The sequence below is a fragment of the Leptodactylus fuscus genome, chromosome 1 (genome assembly GCF_031893055.1).
Source record: "Leptodactylus fuscus isolate aLepFus1 chromosome 1, aLepFus1.hap2, whole genome shotgun sequence".
Taxonomy (NCBI): Eukaryota; Metazoa; Chordata; class Amphibia; order Anura; family Leptodactylidae; genus Leptodactylus; species Leptodactylus fuscus.
Window position 1 is genome coordinate 38,601,547 of NC_134265.1, and position 19,068 is coordinate 38,620,614.

General features: G+C 43.4%; 1 protein-coding gene across 1 annotated transcript in view; it reads left to right on the top strand.

Annotated features, from left to right (window-relative positions):
• Positions 1-5,182: 5,182 nt before the first annotated feature.
• The window catches only part of NOL6 (nucleolar protein 6), a 34,658-nt gene continuing 20,772 nt past the window's right edge, over positions 5,183-19,068 (top strand). The window contains exons 1-12 of the mRNA XM_075269677.1: positions 5,183-5,264; positions 8,252-8,482; positions 9,731-9,847; positions 9,930-10,109; positions 11,982-12,150; positions 13,224-13,358; positions 14,129-14,295; positions 14,423-14,543; positions 16,744-16,802; positions 17,128-17,229; positions 17,386-17,501; positions 18,504-18,681. Of these exons, the coding sequence (XP_075125778.1) occupies positions 5,238-5,264; positions 8,252-8,482; positions 9,731-9,847; positions 9,930-10,109; positions 11,982-12,150; positions 13,224-13,358; positions 14,129-14,295; positions 14,423-14,543; positions 16,744-16,802; positions 17,128-17,229; positions 17,386-17,501; positions 18,504-18,681 (1,602 nt within the window). The 5' untranslated portion in view covers positions 5,183-5,237. The remainder of the gene's footprint in view (positions 5,265-8,251; positions 8,483-9,730; positions 9,848-9,929; positions 10,110-11,981; positions 12,151-13,223; positions 13,359-14,128; positions 14,296-14,422; positions 14,544-16,743; positions 16,803-17,127; positions 17,230-17,385; positions 17,502-18,503; positions 18,682-19,068) is intronic.

Genomic DNA, 19,068 nt, shown 5'->3' on the forward strand with positions numbered 1-19,068 from the left:
TAATTGCTGTGGATTGATGCTATGTTTCAGGCCCTCCAAAATTCAAAGCTTTTTCCAGCTATTTGAACTTGTAATTGCTGTGGTTTGCTGCTATGTTTCAGGCCCCCCAAAATTCAAGATTTTTCCAGCTATATGAACTTGTAATTTCTGTGGATTGCTGCTATGTTTCAGCCCCCCCCCCCAATTTCAAGGCTTTTTCCAGCTATATGAACTTGTCATTGCTGTGGATTGCTGCTATGTTTCAGGCCTCCCAAAAAAATTCAAGGCTTTTTCCAGCTATATGAACTTGTAATTGCTGTGGATTGATGCTATGTCTCACCCACCTAGGTTTTGGGGTTACACACCCTGGATATCTGGTTTGACCGGACATAGTCTGATTGAAATTCTGCCTCTCCCACCTAGGTTTTGGGGTTACACACCCTGGATATCTGATTTGAGCAGACATAGCCTGACCTAATTGCTCTGTATCCTTGTTTTGGGGTTACACAGCCTGAAAAGCTGCTTTGCATGTATATAGCAAGAAGTAACTGCAGTGGATTGCTGCAATTTTTCAAGAAACAAAATTCAAGTGTTTTTTTCAGCTATATGAACTTGTAAATGCAGTGGATTGCTGCTTTTTTTCAGGCCCCCCCCAAAAAAAATAAAAAAAAAATAAAAAAAATTCAAGGCTTTTTCCAGCTATATGAACTTGTAATTGCTGTGGATTGCTGCTATGTTTCAGGCCCCCCAAAATTCAAAGCTTTTTCCAGCTATATGAACTTGTAATTGCTGTGGATTGATGCTGTGTTTCAGGCCCCCCAAAATTCAAAGCATTTTCCAGCTATATGAACTTGTAATTGCTGTGGATTGATGCTATGTCTCTCCCACCTAGGTTTTGGGGTTACACACCCTGGATATCTGGATTGACCGGACATAGCCTGACTGAATTTCTGTCTCTCCCACCTAGGTTTTGGGGTTACACACTCTAGATATCTGGATTGACCGGACATAGCCTGATTGAAATTCTGTCTCTCCCACCTAGGTTTTGGGGTTACACACTGTAAAAAACTAAAAAGAGCGGACATAGCCTGACTGAAATTCTGTCTCTCCCACCTAGGTTTTGGGGTTACACACTCTAGATATCTGGATTGACCGGACATAGCCTGATTGAAATTCTGTCTCTCCTACCTAGGTTTTGGGGTTACACACCCTGGATATCTGATTTGAGCAGACATAGCCTGACCTAATTGCTCTGTATCCTTGTTTTGGGGTTACACAGCCTGAAAAGCTGCTTTACATGTATATAGCAAGAAGTAACTGCAGTAGATTGCTGCAATTTTTCAAGAAACAAAATTCAAGTGTTTTTTTTCAGCTATATGAACTTGTAAATGCAGTGGATTGCTGCTTTTTTTCAGCCCCCCCCCCACACAGAAAAAAAAAATTAAAGGCTTTTTCTAGCTATATGAACTTGTAATTGCTGTGGTTTGCTGCTATGTTTCAGGCCCCCCCAAATTCAAGGCTTTTTCCAGCTATATGAACTTGTAATTTCTGTGGATTGCTGCTATGTTTCAGCCCCCCCCCCCCCCAAATTCAAGGCTTTCTCCAGCTATATGAACTTGTCATTGCTGTGGATTGCTGCTATGTTTCAGCCCCCCCCCAAGATTCAAGGCTTTTTCCAGCTATATGAACTTGTAATTGCTGTGGATTGCTGCTTTTTTTCAGCCCCCCCCCACAGAAAAAAAAATTAAAGGCTTTTTCCAGCTATATGAACTTGTAATTGCTGTGGATTAATGCTATGTTTCAGGTCCCCCCAAAATTCAAGGCTTTTTCCAGCTATATGAACTTGTAATTGCTGTGGATTGATGCTATGTCTCTCCCACCTAGGTTTTGGGGTTACACACCCTGGATAACTGGTTTGACCGGACATAAATATACACAACTAAATATAGGGCAAAAAATTGGCAAAGCAATATAAATAGAACACTATGCTAAAAAAGCGCACTGCCACAGAAAATGTTTAGCAAAAAATATATAAAGCTTTATTTAAATACATTTTAAAACATATATAAGACAGAAATAATAAATGGGGTGATACAACCAAACAGAACAATGAAGGCCCAAGATGGAATACTAATGGTTGATGATGAATAAATGACACTTACATTACATATATATAAGGATATGTGAAACATCCATGGTTTCTAAAGTGCATATATAACATATAGTTTTTTAAAGTGCAAATATTCTGTGAAATAACATGATACCAAGTGGTAAATTACCTATGGGTGGACCTTCATGTAGTGAACGCGCCCCACTACATGTGGGGCGCGTAGTGGGGCGCGTTCACTACATGAAGGTCCACCCATAGGTAATTTACCACTTGGTATCATGTTATTTCACAGAATATTTGCACTTTAAAAAACTATATGTTATATATGCACTTTAGAAACCATGGATGTTTCACATATCCTTATATATATGTAATGTAAGTGTCATTTATTCATCATCAACCATTAGTATTCCATCTTGGGCCTTCATTGTTCTGTTTGGTTGTATCACCCCATTTATTATTTCTGTCTTATATATGTTTGACCGGACATAGTCTGATTGAAATTCTGCCTCTCCCACCTAGGTTTTGGGGTTACACACCCTGGATATCTGATTTGAGCAGACATAGCCTGACCTAATTGCTCTGTATCCTTGTTTTGGGGTTACACAGCCTGAAAAGCTGCTTTGCATGTATATAGCAAGAAGTAACTGCAGTAGATTGCTGCAATTTTTCAAGAAACAAAATTCAAGTGTTTTTTTCAGCTATATAAACTTGTAAATGCAGTGGATTGCTGCTTTTTTTCAGGTCCCCCCCCCCCAAAAAAAAAAAAAATTCAAGGCTTTTTCTAGCTATATGAACTTGTAATTGCTGTGGATTGCTGCTATGTTTCAGGCCCCCCCCCCCCCCAAATTCAAGGCTTTTTCGAGCTATATGAACTTGTAATTGCTGTGGATTGCTGCTGTTTCAGGCCCCCCAAAAATTCAAGGCATTTTCCAGCTATATGAACTTGTAATTTCTGTGGATTGCTGCTATGTTTCAGGCCCCCCCAAAAAAATTCAAGGCTTTTTCCAGCTATATGAACTTATAATTGCTGTGGATTGATGCTATGTTTCAGGCCCCCCAAAATTCAAGGCTTTTTCCAGCTATATGAACTTGTAATTGCTGTGGATTGATGCTGTTTCAGGCCCCCCAAAAATTCAAGGCTTTTTCCAGCTATATGAACTTGTCATTGCTGTGGATTGCTGCTATGTTTCAGGCCCTCCCCCCCCCCCCAAGAAAAAAATTCAAGGCTTTTTCCAGCTATATGAACTTGTAATTTCTGTGGACTGCTGCTATGTTTCAGGCCCCCCCAAAAAAATTCAAGGCTTTTTCTAGCTATATGAACTTGTAATTGCTGTGAATTGCTGCGATGTTTCAGGCCCCCAAAAATTCAAGTCTTTTTCCAGCTATATGAACTTGTAATTGCTGTGGATTGATGCTGTTTCAGGCCCCCCAAAAATTCAAGGCTCTTTCCAGCTATATGAACTTGTCATTGCTGTGGATTGCTGCTATGTTTCAGGCCCCCCCCCCCCCAAATTCAAGGCTTTTTCGAGCTATATGAACTTGTAATTGCTGTGGATTGCTGCTGTTTCAGGCCCCCCAAAAATTCAAGGCTTTTTCCAGCTATATGAACTTGTAATTTCTGTGGATTGCTGCTGTTTCAGGCCCCCCAAAAAAAATTCAAGGCTTTTTCCAGCTATATGAACTTGTAATTGCTGTGGATTGATGCTATGTTTCAGGCCCCCCCCCCCAAAAAAAAAAAAAAATAAATAAAAAAAAATTCAAGGCTTTTTCCAGCGATATGAACTTGTAATTGCTGTGGATTCTGGCTATTCTGTGTGTGGACAGCCAAAAATGAAAGCTATTTCTCCGCTATATATGAAGTTGTATATCCCTGTTTTCCACCGTCCGGGGAAAGCTGGACTGATGTCCCTATAGTGTATAGCTCTGAGAAGAGCTGTTGGTTTTCTTCTTTAGTTCTTGCCTGCCTATCTGAAGCTAATCGCTATCTAGCCCTCAGCAGATATTTTTCTCTCCCTATGTCTGACCGCAAAAATGGCGAATAGGGCAGCGGCCATTCTTATGAATGGGAGGTCACATGTTTTCGGCAGCCAATGGGTTTTTTCAATTTTTTTCACTGCCTCCGTTGTCGTAGTTCCTGTCCCACCTCACCTGCACAGTTATTGGTGCAAAAAACGCACCAGGGAAGGTGGGAGGGGACACAAATTTTTACTGCGTATGCGGCCTTGTATTCGATTGTGAACGAATACATCGTATGCGGCCTTGTATTCGATCGAACAGCGTTCGCTCATCTCTACTAGTTACGACACTGCCTATAAGTTATACAACTTTATAGGGAACAAACTTTATATGAAATAGAAAATAAATAAATAATAATACCTCTACCACGTTGCAGGTTCTACCCCTAACACCCTGTGACAGAACAAGTGTCAACTAAATAAGAATCACCACAGCAGAGAGGAGAAACTAGTGACACTTTCAAAAAAAAAACTGAAAAATGTGAAAAACTGCCACATTTAGCCTCTGTATTCGTTCAAATTTTCTCAAATAATAAAATAATGAAAAAGCATAGAAAAATAAAGCCATTTATCACTGAAAAAAGGCGCAAAAGTTATTTGACCAAGGAAAAAAACGGCACAGCCCTAAAAACCACGCGTATGAAAAAAACTAAAATTTGTCCAGTCCTGAATAGCCCAGAAATGGTTAAATATCTACATGGAAAAGCTGGGTGCCTGAGAGCTATAGCCATTCCTACCCAGCTTTCCTATAAATATCAGGCCATCACAGTGTGGCCACCATACAGATGTCACCCCGCTGTGTAACATGTCACTCTCCATGAAGAGTCTCAGCAGATCTCTCTGTGTACTTCTGTTTCACTTGCTGCCCCTATACACCATAGCTTCCCTGTCCCCAAGCACAAATCACGATCGCTACTTAGGCTACAAATCAACCGGGGGGGGGGCAGCAGTGCCAGAAACAATCATGGCCGCCACATCTCCCCGCAGAATCGCCTCATCGCTTGACGTCAGTTCCTGAGCGCCTGAATCATGACGTGATTGTGCGACGAACGCCTAGTCCAATGAGAAGCACCGATAGGCGTGGTCTGAGGTGGAGGAATCGGTAACACACGTGTTCAGACGGAGAGGAGATGAAGGGGAAACGGGGCCGAGTGCAGGTAAAGTGCCGGTGTGGAGGCGTGTCCACGGGAGGGAGCTCATGAATATTCATGATGGGCGATGTACCGATCATATAGAATGTGCAGTGGGGTATTTATATGTGTGTGTGCTCCCCTATGGCTCTCATATAGCAATCAGCGGTGCACTGTCACACATGGGCACCATAGCACCCTATACTCAAGCCTTCCATCATATTCCCCTACACATGGGCACCATGACCCCCCCCCCCCCATACTGCAGCCTTCCATGATAGTACTCTACACATGGGCACCATAGCACCCCATACTGAAGTCTTACATGATAGTGCTCTGCACATGGGCACCATGACCCCCATACTAAAGCCTTCCATGATAGTGCTCTACACATTCGCACCATGACCCCCATACTGAAGCCTTACATGATAGTGCTCTGCACATGGGCACCATGACCCCCATACTGAAGCCTTCCATGATAGTACTCTACACATTCGCACCATGACCCCCATACTAAAGCCTTCCATGATAGTACTCTACACATTCGCACCATGACCCCCATACTGAAGCCTTCCATGATAGTACTCTACACATTCGCACCATGACCCCCATACTAAAGCCTTCCATGATAGTGCTCTACACATTCGCACCATGACCCCCATACTGAAGCCTTACATGATAGTGCTCTGCACATGGGCACCATGACCCCCATACTGAAGCCTTCCATGATAGTACTCTACACATTCGCACCATGACCCCCATACTAAAGCCTTCCATGATAGTGCTCTACACATTCGCACCATGACCCCCATACTGAAGCCTTCCATGATAGTACTCTACACATGGGCATCATGACCCCCATACTGAAGCCTTCCATGATAGTACTCTACACATGGGCATCATGACCCCCATACTGAAGCCTTCCATGATAATACTCTACACATTCGCACCATGACCCCCATACTGCAGCCTTCCATGATAGTACTCTACACATGGGCACCATAGCACCCTATACTGAAGCCTTCCATGATAATACTCTACACATGGGCATCATGACCCCCATACTGAAGCCTTCCATGATAGTACTCTACACATGGGCATCATGACCCCCATACTGAAGCCTTCCATGATAGTGCTCTACACATTCGCACCATGACCCCTATACTGCAGCCTTCCATGATAGTACTCTACACATGGGCACCATGACCCCTTTATACTGAAGCCTTCCATCATATTCCACTATACATGGGCACCATGGCCCCCATACTAAAACCTTTTACCATATTCCCCTACACATGGGCACCATGACCCCCCCCCCCATACTGAAGCCTTCCATGATAGTGCTCTACACATTCGCACCATGACCCCCATACTGCAGCCTTCCATGATAGTACTCTACACATGGGCACCATAGCACCCTATACTGAAGCCTTCCATGATAATACTCTACACATGGGCATCATGACCCCCATACTGAAGCCTTCCATGATAGTACTCTACACATGGGCATCATGACCCCCATACTGAAGCCTTCCATGATAGTGCTCTACACATTCGCACCATGACCCCCATACTGCAGCCTTCCATGATAGTACTCTACACATGGGCACCATGACCCCTGTATACTGAAGCCTTCCATCATATTCCACTATACATGGGCACCATGGCCCCCATACTAAAACCTTTTACCATATTCCCCTACAAATGGGCACCATGACCCCTGTATACTGAAGCCTTCCATGATAGTACTCTACACATGGGCACCATGGCCCCCATACTGAAACCTTTTATCATGTTCCCCTACACATGGGCACCATGACCCCTGTATACTGAAGCCTTCCATCACAGTGCTCTACACATGGGCACCATGGTCCCCATAGTAAAGACTTCCATTATAATGCCCTACACATTCGCACCATGGCCCCCATACTAAAGACTTCCATCATATTCCCCTATACATGGGCACCATGGACTTCCATCATATTCTTCTATACATGGGCATCATGACCCCCGCATTCTGAAGCCTTCCATCATAGTGCTCTACACATGGGCACCATGGCCCCCATACTGAAGTCTTTCTATCATATCATAGTGCCCTATAAATGGACACCATGCCACCTATATTGAAGCCTTCCATCATAGTGTCACACGTGGACACTGCATACTAAAGACTCCTGACTCTTCCTCTTAGACCTGCCATAGTGCACATTGATGTGTACTAGCACTCCATTCACACTCAGCCCTCCAGGTCCTGCATTCTCATGATGAATTGGTGTCCCAGCAATCATATACTTTTTACCTATCCTTTTGTATAGTCTCTAATAGACATCAGAACCGTTTCGGGGGCCACATAAGAAATTAACAACATGCTACTTCCTTCTGCAGCTGCCACATTGTAGGGAAGATTAGAAAAATCTCATTGAATGAGTCTGGGATTTGAAACTATGTGCACGTGAGTGCTGGATTTCCAGGCTTGTTCCTTATGCTGGTAGAAGGACTCCTAGTATTATAATTGTGTAGGATGGCAGGCGTCCTCCCAGCATAAGGCACAGGCTTGGGAATCCGGTGCTCACATATCCCAGACTCAATATAGTATTATAGAATATAATATAGAATATTATAGATATATATATATTCTATACACAATATAGAATGAAGTCTGATAGTGCGGTTACCTCTCAAGCAGATCTGCTGCACAACCAGCTGCAAAAGATTGTATTCCCTTGCAGGCAGCGCCCTCTATCCCACTGTGCAAGTCAGTCATTGTTAGTATTGTATTTGTTTTGTATATTTTATTTACCGTATGTAAACCCCCAAATGTAAAGCATCATGGAATTAACGGTGCTGCATAAATAAACAATAATCATAATAATAATAATAAAAATAATAAATCCCTAGCAGAAATTTCTGGGTCATCCTTGGATTTCTGCAGTCAAAATGTTTTCATTTTCAGAACATACCAAGGTCGATATTAGGGTCATATTTTCTTTAATCCTTTTCTATTCTTTATACAGGAGGATGACCATGCAGAGGACATCATCATGTCTGAGACTCCTGAGGAGTCAAGTGACCCTCTGCCTGCCAAGCCGAAAGTTAAAAAAGCAGCAAAGAGACCCTCAAAGCCTAATACTCAGAGACCTGCAAAGATGAAGAAGTCCAATGAAAGCAAACCCATGAGTACCGAGGAGCTGATAAAGCTGAAGGAGACGGAGCAGCTATACCACACCAGTTTACTGCGTATGCAGGTATCTATGCGGCAGAGCTTATTACCAGCACTGCTACCCTAAAGAAATGACAAAAACTAATGGAGCTGTCCTAGTGATAGAAGAAGACATAATGTAAAGGGAGTCTGTCAGCAGGTTTGGCGTCTTTAAACCAGCAGAATATCATCATGTTGCTGGGGTTTAGGGGCCCTGTTTATCAGGCCACAGAGACTGGATGAGCGCTGCAGCCCCTTTACGCCTTCGTATTGCAGCTCAGTCCCATTCATTTGAATGGGACTGGACTGCAAACAGGCAATGAACGTGATGTCCATCATTTGAGAACAGTAAGTGGTGTCTGCTAAGGTGTGCTGTGGGGGTGCCAGGTGTCAGACACCCATCAACGTAGTGTAAGGATAGGTCATCCATATCATAGTTCAGAAGATAATAAGAATTGCTTGAATGATTTTGTTTTAGAAATCAAAAGAAAGGTTTGAAGGGGCCTTCTAAGAATAGACATTGATGGTCTGAACCTAACTTGTCTTTATTTTGACATTGGTGCAACAATCTGGGCATTGGACACGTTTTTTTTTTTTTTTTTCCCTCTTAGTACATGTGGTTGTGTCTTGTACCGCACCTCAGCCCCAAACACTTGCAGGATGTTGAAAGTGTAATATATTGATGACCCATCCTGATGATAGGTCATCAATATGAAATAAGTGAAGGTCTTCCACCCAGGATCGGCAATGTAACTTCTTCACTGCTCACCAAGCCCAGCGCTATACATTACGTAGGGGCTGTGCTGGATTTTGCAGTTCAGCCCAATACACTTGGATGGGACTGCGCTGTATACAGGCCATATGACAAATAAACATAACGTCACTGGCCTGTTCAGAAGATGTGTCGCTTTCGCTTCATTCATATAATCTTTGCGTGGAGTCTCATGTTGTTTTGGACACATGCTGATCAGATATTGATCTATCCCAAGGATAAGTCATCCATATTTAAATCCTGAAAAACCCCTTTAAGATGCTCCTTATAGAAAAGTTAGCAGATCTTGGCGTCTACTGTATATGGGGGAGTCCTAACTATCAGCTGAGGACAGCTGTGTTTCAGCAAGCCTGATCCGTTCCATCAGAGATGTGACTGGCATTGACTTATTCTTCTCTTTCTGTTGAAGACAATGAAGAATTCTTCAGAAATCTCTTTTTATCACATAACCATAGACGTGAGATACTTCACCTAAAGTACCGCTAGGTCCTATGGGCTTACACATCCCTTTTCCATTCACAGATTGATGAGCTGCTGCAAGAAGTGAGACTCAAAGACAACAAGAGGAAAACCATTGATGAATTCTTGCAGAAGATCAGTGACCTTATAGAGAAAATCCCCAAGACCCCAAACACCGATGTAAGACTTGAAAAGACGGCGTCACTGTTACCCATTCCTTTTACTGTTTGATTTAATGTACTTGTTTTCTCCCCCCCTGCAGTTAGTGGACCAGTCCTGGCTTCCCAAATCTGTGAAGGTTCCGTTCCTGCAGGTTCCATACCAAGTAAAGGGCAAATTTCAATTCCTACCCCCATCCTCCATCAAGGTGGTGGGGAGTTACCTGTTGGGGACTTGCATCAAGCCAGAGATCAATGTGGATGTTGCGGTCACCATGCCACCGGTAAGGATTGCTTTGAGGCAATATTTAGTGGGAGAATTGAGTTGAAGGGGTCATCTGACAGGTCATACAAGTATCACAGAATTATTATAAAATCACACTTAATACCAAGACAAATCAGGCTTTAAAAGAGAGTCCCCTGTTATTTCCAAGGGATGCCATACATATCCTCTGCATTATGCAGAATTTGTGCACTATATGGCTGCCTTTCCCATGAATGATCCTCTATGTGAAGCATTAGACATGCTGGATCAGCCAGACTGGAGGCCGCTTTTAAGAGAATTACTCTCTGGGTGTGGACGGGGGTTGTAGTGATAGTGCTGACAGCAGTCTGATAACAAGTATATTGCTGGTCCTGACAACAAGTGTGGTGAGGGTAGTCCGTCACAGCAGAATTGACTCTTGAAAAATTAACTAAAATTTTGGGCCAGCTGCTATAAAACCATGTGAGCCTCAGGTGTTTGCATTGCTTGGAGTGTAATTTATCCACATAGAAAACAAGAGACATTGAAGAAGTAGCGGTCCATGATTAATCCTGATCTACTCCAGAGCTGCACTCACTATTCTGCTGGTACAGTCACTGTGTACATACATTACATTACTAATCATGTACTGATCCTGAGTTACATCCTGTATTATACTCCAGAGCTGCGCTCACTATTCTGCTGGTACAGTCACTGTGTACATACATTACATTACTTATCCTGTACTGATCCTGAGTTACATCCTGTATTATACTCCAGAGCTGCGCTCACTATTCTGCTGGTGCAGTCACTGTGTACATACATTACATTACTTATCCTGTATTATACTCCAGAGCTGCGCTCACTATTCTGCTGGTACAGTCACTGTGTACATACATTACTTATCCTGTACTGATACTGAGTTACATCCTGTATAAGGGCTCGTTCACATCTGCGCCCGGTCTCCGTTCTGCAGGTCTCCGTTTCCTGCACAAAACAGAGGCAGGATACGGAAACCTGCAGGACTCTTTCTCACCCATTAATTTGAATGGGTGAGAAAGCTGTCCGGCCGTGAGCGGCGGTGAGCGTTTTATGCTCTCCGCCGCAAAACCGTTTTTTTTTTTAATCTGGACACAGAGTCGGACATGCAGGACTCTGTGTCCGGATTAAAAAAAACGGTTTTGTGGCGGAGAGCATAAAACGCTCACCGCCGCTCACGGCTGGACCCGGTCTGTGGTTTCCGTCTTCTTGCATGCAGCAGGCGGAAACCACAGAACGGAGAGCCGAACGCAGGTGTGAACCTAGCATCATACTCCAGAGCTGCGCTCACTATTCTGCTGGTGCAGCCACTGTGTACATACATTACATTACTTATCCTGTACTGATCCTGAGTTACATCCTGTATTATACTCCAGAGCTGCGCTCACTATTCTGCTGGTGCAGCCACTGTGTACATACATTACATTACTTATCCTGTACTGATCCTGAGTTACATCCTGTATTATACTCCAGAGCTGCGCTCACTATTCTGCTGGTGCAGTCACTGTGTACACACATTACATTACTTATCCTGTACTGATCCTGAGTTACATCCTGTATTATACTCCAGAGCTGCACTCACTATTCTGCTGGTATAGTCACTGTGTACATACATTACATTACTTATCCTGTACTGATCCTGAGTTACATCCTGTATTATACTCCAGAGCTGCACTCACTATTCTGCTGGTACAGTCACTGTGTACATACATTACATTACTTATCCTGTACTGATCCTGAGTTACATCCTGTAGTATATTCCAGAGCTGCACTCACTATTCTGTTGTACATACATTACATTACGTGCAGTCCATGATTAATCTGGATTATTGTTGCGTGGTTTGAGATTCTTCAATTTACTCATGTTATGCAGGAAATTCTCCAAGCAAAAGACAACATGAACCAGAGATACCTAAGGAAGAGGGCACTATACCTGGCATACATTGCTGCCAAACTGTCTAAGAGCAAGATATTCAGCAGCGTCAAGTTTGCATATATGAACAGCAATCACTTGAAGCCGGTGCTTCTGTTGAGGCCGGATGGTGAGTAGAAGTCCTGAGTCTGCATATAAGTGATCTCTACCCAACACATCATCATATAGGCAGAAAGGGATATATTCCCATCACACATTGTCATGGCATATCACCAGGAAATACCATCACATCGTGATCGGTGTGGGTGCAACTTGTAGGATTTTCAGCAATCTTGACAATGAAGGGGCTGCAGAGCTGGTCTAGCAATGTATCCTCTTCATTTTCTTACCCTCCACAGTAGGGTCACCAACCCAAAGAGTTACCAACTTCGCAGGAAACTGCATTGCTGTCGCATGATAGTGAATGTAGGCCACTGTAGTTGGGTGTCCAGGAGCATGGCAGTGCAGGGGACACAATGCTAATCCCACACCTATGGCTGATGTCAGGATTAGTGAGGGCTCATCGTAAAGTGACGGCATATCCTAAAAATGTGATTACTGTAAGATTATTGTAACGCAAGGTCACAAACAAAGCAATGTTTTATCTTTAAAATCAAAAAGCATCTGTTTTGTGCCTCTGGATGTAAACATGAATGGTTTCTATTCGCTGACTGCTAACAGCGATCTGAACTATAGTGACAACGTGAAACTTTCAGAACTTTATTCTACAACGATTCATAATGGATGACCCTATTAACCACTTCATGGCCGGACACACTTTTGGGTTCTTTTATCATACATTTGCTTTTGAGGGCTAAAACATTTTTTTTTTCATTTGCCTTATTGGAATCATTTTTGGGCCTTTTAGGGCTTTATTACATAAAGTCTCTGGCCCCTCTACGTGTCACATGACCGCCATGCAGGGGAGGAAGCTGCAACATGGTGGCAGTCATACCTACATATGCTGCAATCCGGAGAGCAAGTACCATAATAAACCGCCTCTTCCTTCTCCCTGGGATGCCTGGCTGTTGTAATTTTCATCTTTCTGCTCCTCCAGCTGCCCGATCTTGTATAATTGTATATATGCATGTCCCTGAAGAGTTAGATGTTATATAATCAATGAATGGTCAGGATCTGGTTACAGGAAGACCCTGTTCTTGTCCTCATTTCATGTAAGTGTTTACTCCTCTTGTTTTTTCACAGGTAAGAATGAGAAGATGTTGACAGTCCGTATTCACGTTTGTCTTCCTCCGGGGATGTTTAAGTCCAAGGTGTTCGCCCCCCAAAAGAACAATGTACGGGCTGCCTGGTACACGGGAGATGAAAATGTCCCTCATGGTAAGAATTGGTCATTGATATAGGAGTCATGGGCCTGCACAGGGGATGAGCTATAGTCATTGGCCTTTGGACGGTCCCTGGCTTCCTAAAGACCAGCGGCATGTGAGCTGTAGACCCTCTGCAGATGTCCATCACAACTGACCATTTATTTATTATGCTTACTTATATAGCGCCATCATATTCCGCAGCACTTTACAGACATAGTCAGTCACTGTCCCATAAAGGGCTCACAATCTACATTCCCTATCAGTATGTCTTTGGTGTGTGGGAGGAAACCAGAGTACCCGGAGGAACCACGCAAACACGGGGAGAACATACAAACTCCTTGCAGATGTCCTTGGCAGGATTTGACCCTAGGACTCAGCGCTGCAAGGCTGCAGTACTAACCACTGAGCCACCGTGCTCACCGACCATACAAAAATTGATTTCCAGTTGCAGATATCTTTGAGCAAGAGATTGCCTGCTGCTTTGTGTTGGAGACTGTCGGAGTTCAGACCTTACTGGGCTCTATAACGCCCTATTATATACATTGTGTATAAAATCTCATGATGCCAAACTTGAGAAACTCACACTGTAACCCTCTCTCACGCACAGTGCATCACTTCTGATCCCAGGAGCTCACAATCTGATCACCCAGTCTTGCAGACAATGTTTCGCTCCTATCATAGCTGAGTTTATTGCTCCAATGACTCCAATAGATTTTGTAAATTGTTATTGTGTAAACTGACATTTCTGTTCTGACACCTTTGTGCTTCTCTTCTTTCCTGCAGAGGGAGCCACTGAGCCCCCAACCCCCCACTATAACAACACCGTCCTGTGTGACCTGGCTATGGAGCAGCATTTCCACCACCTGTCCAGCTGTGTGTCCGACTTCCCTGGCATGAAAGATGGAATCTCTATCCTTAAAGTCTGGTTACGCCAACGGCAGCTTGACAAGGTAACACGAGAGGTTTACTTGGGGGCAGGGTAAAGGCGATATATATTGTAAATTTTCTTCTTTCAGTACCTGATTTTTCCATGCGGTGTTGTGTACGTGTGTAAATGTCTTCACCTTGTTCCTTTAGGGTTACGGAGGCTTCAATGGCTTTATGGCGTCCATGCTTGTGGCCTATCTGCTCTCCAGGAATAAAATCAACAAAGCCATGAATGGACATCAGGTTTTGAGGAACACCCTGCAGTTCTTAGGTATGTTTGACTGTAGGGGGCGCTTTGCAGACAACATCATTGCATTGTAGAACCTGCTCTCAAATGGAACCCACCAGGGCTTTATATTAGGGCATCTCTGCAATGCCCTGAATCCTAAAAGGAAGGGCACGTATTTGTAGACCTGGTACTGCAGATGACCAGCAATTTCTGCAATCAGTGCATGCACTGATTGCGGGCATTAACCCTTTTGATGTCCCAGAAAAAACTGACCAGGGCACCATTTTGCAGGCATCACATTGCTGTCGCCATTTTGGTGTGGGTTGCCATCCACTAAAACAAGATTCAGGTTTACCATGACAGCCAGGAGCCGATTTCAGCCTCCCAGGCTTGTCATGACATTACTATTAATACTGTTGGAGGTTACCAGTAAAAGTATTGGGATTTTACATTGCATAGTCTTGAAGATATCTTCTGGTAGTATCAAGGTAAATTTAAGACTGGGCTGCCCCTGTAAGGGTCTTTAGCAGTGATTATAGTTCAAGCCTTTTTAATTCAGATTAAACGTTCGCAACCGTTGCGTAATGTGAATTGCATAATAATTGTACGGCCACTAAGAAATTTGTTCATTCAAATTATTTGGCTTAAAGGGATTCTACCATTAAAATGAATTTTTTTGTCGATCACATGTCGGAATAGCCTTTAGAAAGGCTATTCGTCTCTTACCTTTAGATGTGATCTCCGCCGCGCCGTTCCTTAGAAATACCGGTTTTTACCAGTATGCAAATTAGTTAGAATCCCTTTAAATAACCAGATTTACAAATGTAGATAATTAAGTTAAACATTTTTGCAAATATTAATGATTAAAAATTTTGCAGATATTTACTGATTTTCTAACCATCTTAGTGGGGACATCTGTTGTCTTGATCAGTTGCTAATGGATATGACCATGAGTGCAGGAACTATGCACGCTCTGAAACCCAGCCATGATGTCCTTATTGTGGTCGGGTTATCTTCTCATACATGTAGTGTCCTCCAGCCATGATGTCCTTATTGTGATCCGGTTATCTTCTCATACATGTAGTGTTCCCTCCTGATAACCAGCCATGATGTCCTTATTGTGGTCAGGTTATCTTCTTGTATGTAGTGTCCTCCTGATAACCAGCCGTGATGTCCTTATTGTGGTCGGGTTATCTTCTCATGCATGTAGTGTCCCTCCTGATAACCAGCCATGATGTCCTTATTGTGGTCAGGTTATCTTCTTGTATGTAGTGTCCTCCTGATAACCAGCCATGATGTCCTTATTGTGGTCAGGTTATCTTCTTGTATGTAGTGTCCTCCTGATAACCAGCCATGATGTCCTTATTGTGGTCGGGTTATCTTCTCCTACATGTAGTGTCCTCCTGATAACCAGCCATGATGTCCTTATTGTGGTCAGGTTATCTTCTCATACATGTAGTGTCCCTCCTGATAACCAGCCATGATGTCCTTATTGTGGTCGGGATATCTTCTCATACATGTAGTGTCCTCCTGATAACCAGCCATGATGTCCTTATTGTGGTCGGGATATCTTCTCATACATGTAGTGTCCTCCTGATAACCAGCCATGATGTCCTTATTGTGGTCGGGATATCTTCTCATACATGTAGTGTCCTCCTGATAACCAGCCATGATATCCTTATTGTGGTCGGGTTCTCTTCTCATACATGTAGTGTCTCCTCCTGATAACCAGCCATGATGTCCTTATTGTGGTCGGGATATCTTCTCATACATGTAGTGTCCTCCTGATAACCAGCCATGATATCCTTATTGTGGTCGGGTTCTCTTCTCATACATGTAGTGTCTCCTCCTGATAACCAGCCATGATGTCCTTATTGTGGTCAGGTTATCTTCTCATACATGTAGGATATCATGGCTTGGTTTCTGACAAGTCCAAAACCATAGAAAGTTCCTGCTTTCATGGTCATATCTATTGGTAACTGATCAAGACAAAAGATGTCACCACTAAGATGGTCAGAGAAAAATCTTTAATACTGTCACTTATTTATATGGTTACGTTTATGGGAGAACTCCTTAATGGAATTACAGGTGCCATGTGTTTATGGTGTTAATTACTACAGGTTATTTCTACCAGGCCATAACAATCCACCATGTATTAGGAGGGATGCTATTGTTATTCTACTGTATAATAATATTATTTGCCACAATTTTTTTGGGAAATATTTTTTGTGTCTTTTTGCAGCCAGTACAGATTTAACAGTCAATGGAATTGCAATGTCAGAATCCACAGAGAGTTCCACGGTAAGTGCCGACTGTCCCGCAGGAATATGATGTTTGAGTAAATGTGTTATGTGAAGGGTTTTTTCAGTAATATGCTCAGATATGAAGGCTTGAGGGCCTGTTGAGATTTTTAATGCTGTTTCCTAGGGTACTTTTAACAGATTTAGTACAGTGACATCTAGTGGTTAAACCTTGGTATTGCACTCCCATATACTCATCCTAGTAACATTAATTTACACCCACAAAAAATTTCAGATGTGAGGTTTGTTTCCCAACTTGTTTTGTAGTTTGCCGCTATGACATATTGAGTCTTCATGTAACCACTGGCATCTTTTCTCCTTTGTAGCCCTCCATATCAGACTTTCACCAGGCGTTTGAAGTTGTTTTTGTGGACCCCCTGGGGATTGTGAATCTCTGCGCTGATATGACGGCAGCCAAGTACAGACAGGTGAGCCCTCTAGCCTCCTTTCTCAAGCTCTACAGGGTCTCTGTGTTCTCACGCCAGCTGTAGGAAGGAAAATGTGTGTTGCTGAGATTTGTAGTTTCATAGCACCCAGGGAAAATGTCTGACACCCAATGACTCCTCACTTCTTTATCCTTATAGATTCAGTTTGAGGCCAAGGAGTCTCTCCGGGTCCTAGATGACACCAACAGCAACGGCTTCCTCCTTGTGCTCATGGTGCCCAAGCCTTTTGTACGGACTTTCGACCACGTTTTCCAGTAAGTATTGAAGTGACCTGTTTTATTGTGATGTAATATTTGGAACAGTCTGTAGCGCCCCCTAGGGATAGCTTATATTTATGGTAGCTTTTTGGGGGTGTAGGGTCTGCAATCGTGTAGGGAGTCTGATATATGTCTTAGATTAGGTGATGTGATCTGGGATATTCATTTCTATAGGAGGTTTGGGTTGTGTAGTAGTTTAGGGGGTCAGGAACAGGGTCCATATTGGTTTAGGGGATCTGAGTCAGTATATCTGTCAAACATGCATTTGGCTGGCAGCGACTACTACTATTCCTCCTGACTGCATGAAGAATTGGCGCAAAATATGGAATACTTTATGAATTTGCGTGTCATCTTTGCTCAGGAGCCATGCTAATCTGTTAGTATAAAGGCTGCAGCAGCAAGAACTGGTTTGTTTAATATATTGTGTCCAGGTATTGGAAAAAATATGGCAGGAGCATATAAATGAGTGAGAAATGAAGAATTTGTACCGTTTGATAATTCATCCTAGACTAGTCCTCATTACACAGCTGAGGGTTCGGTACAGTGTATTGTTGTAGGCAAAGGTTTGTGATTAGAGATGAGCGAGTACTGTTCAGATCTGCCGATCCGAACAGCACGCTCCATAGAAATGAATGGATGCACCTGGTACTTCCACTTTGACGGCGGCCGGCCACTTAACCCCCCACGTGCCGGCTACGTCCATTCATTTCTATGCGAGTGTGCTGTTCGGATCGGCTGATCCCAACAGTACTCACTCATCTCTACTTGTGATGTATTACCCATCATGGACTCCTGGTTTAAAGATCCTTTCTGCTTGTTACGTTCAGGCATAAGTAAGGGTGAGTTTCCATTCATTGACAGCAAACATAACCCCTTCTATATACTGGGCAACAAGTGCCCCTGACTTCTCTGAATTGTGATATGGCAGCCCAGAATTCACTGCACAGTCTCATAGTCATGTGGCATGTCCTCTCTGACCGGTTTCTGGTTTCGTTTCAGCATCACACATGTGAAGGCACTGCAAGAAACCTGCAAGAAGATGAATTTGACGAATGAACTAATAGACCGAGGAGGCGATTATGTGTCGGCCGCTCTGCCCTTCATCATGTCACTGCTCAAAAAGGGCCTGAACCAGCGCGTGACCCTCCTGTCACATGTACTGCCGCAGATACCCGAGGTACGCTTTTGAGAAAGTTATGGGTGGGTGATGTAGAGGCGTAAGTGGTTCTACTATTCTGGAGACTGTGCAGGTCTGGCAGGCGGCCATGTTTGTATTAAGGCAAGAGGTTGATCTTTGGATTTTCCAATTTAATGTAAATAAATCCCATTGACTACATATATGCAGGCAGTGCCTGTTAGCTGTGCAGGCATGTATCTGTATTTCCTTGCAGCAGTGCAAGATTGTGAAGCTGCATGAGAGAAGAGACGGCCAGACTCCGCAAAGGGAAGGCAGGGATGGTTTATTACCGTTCCTGTCTTTCTGATTAAATGAGCTCTGTGTGTACAATTATGGGAGCTGGCGTTATGTGATACTGGGGGGCGATAGGTCCTAGAGGCCCCAGAT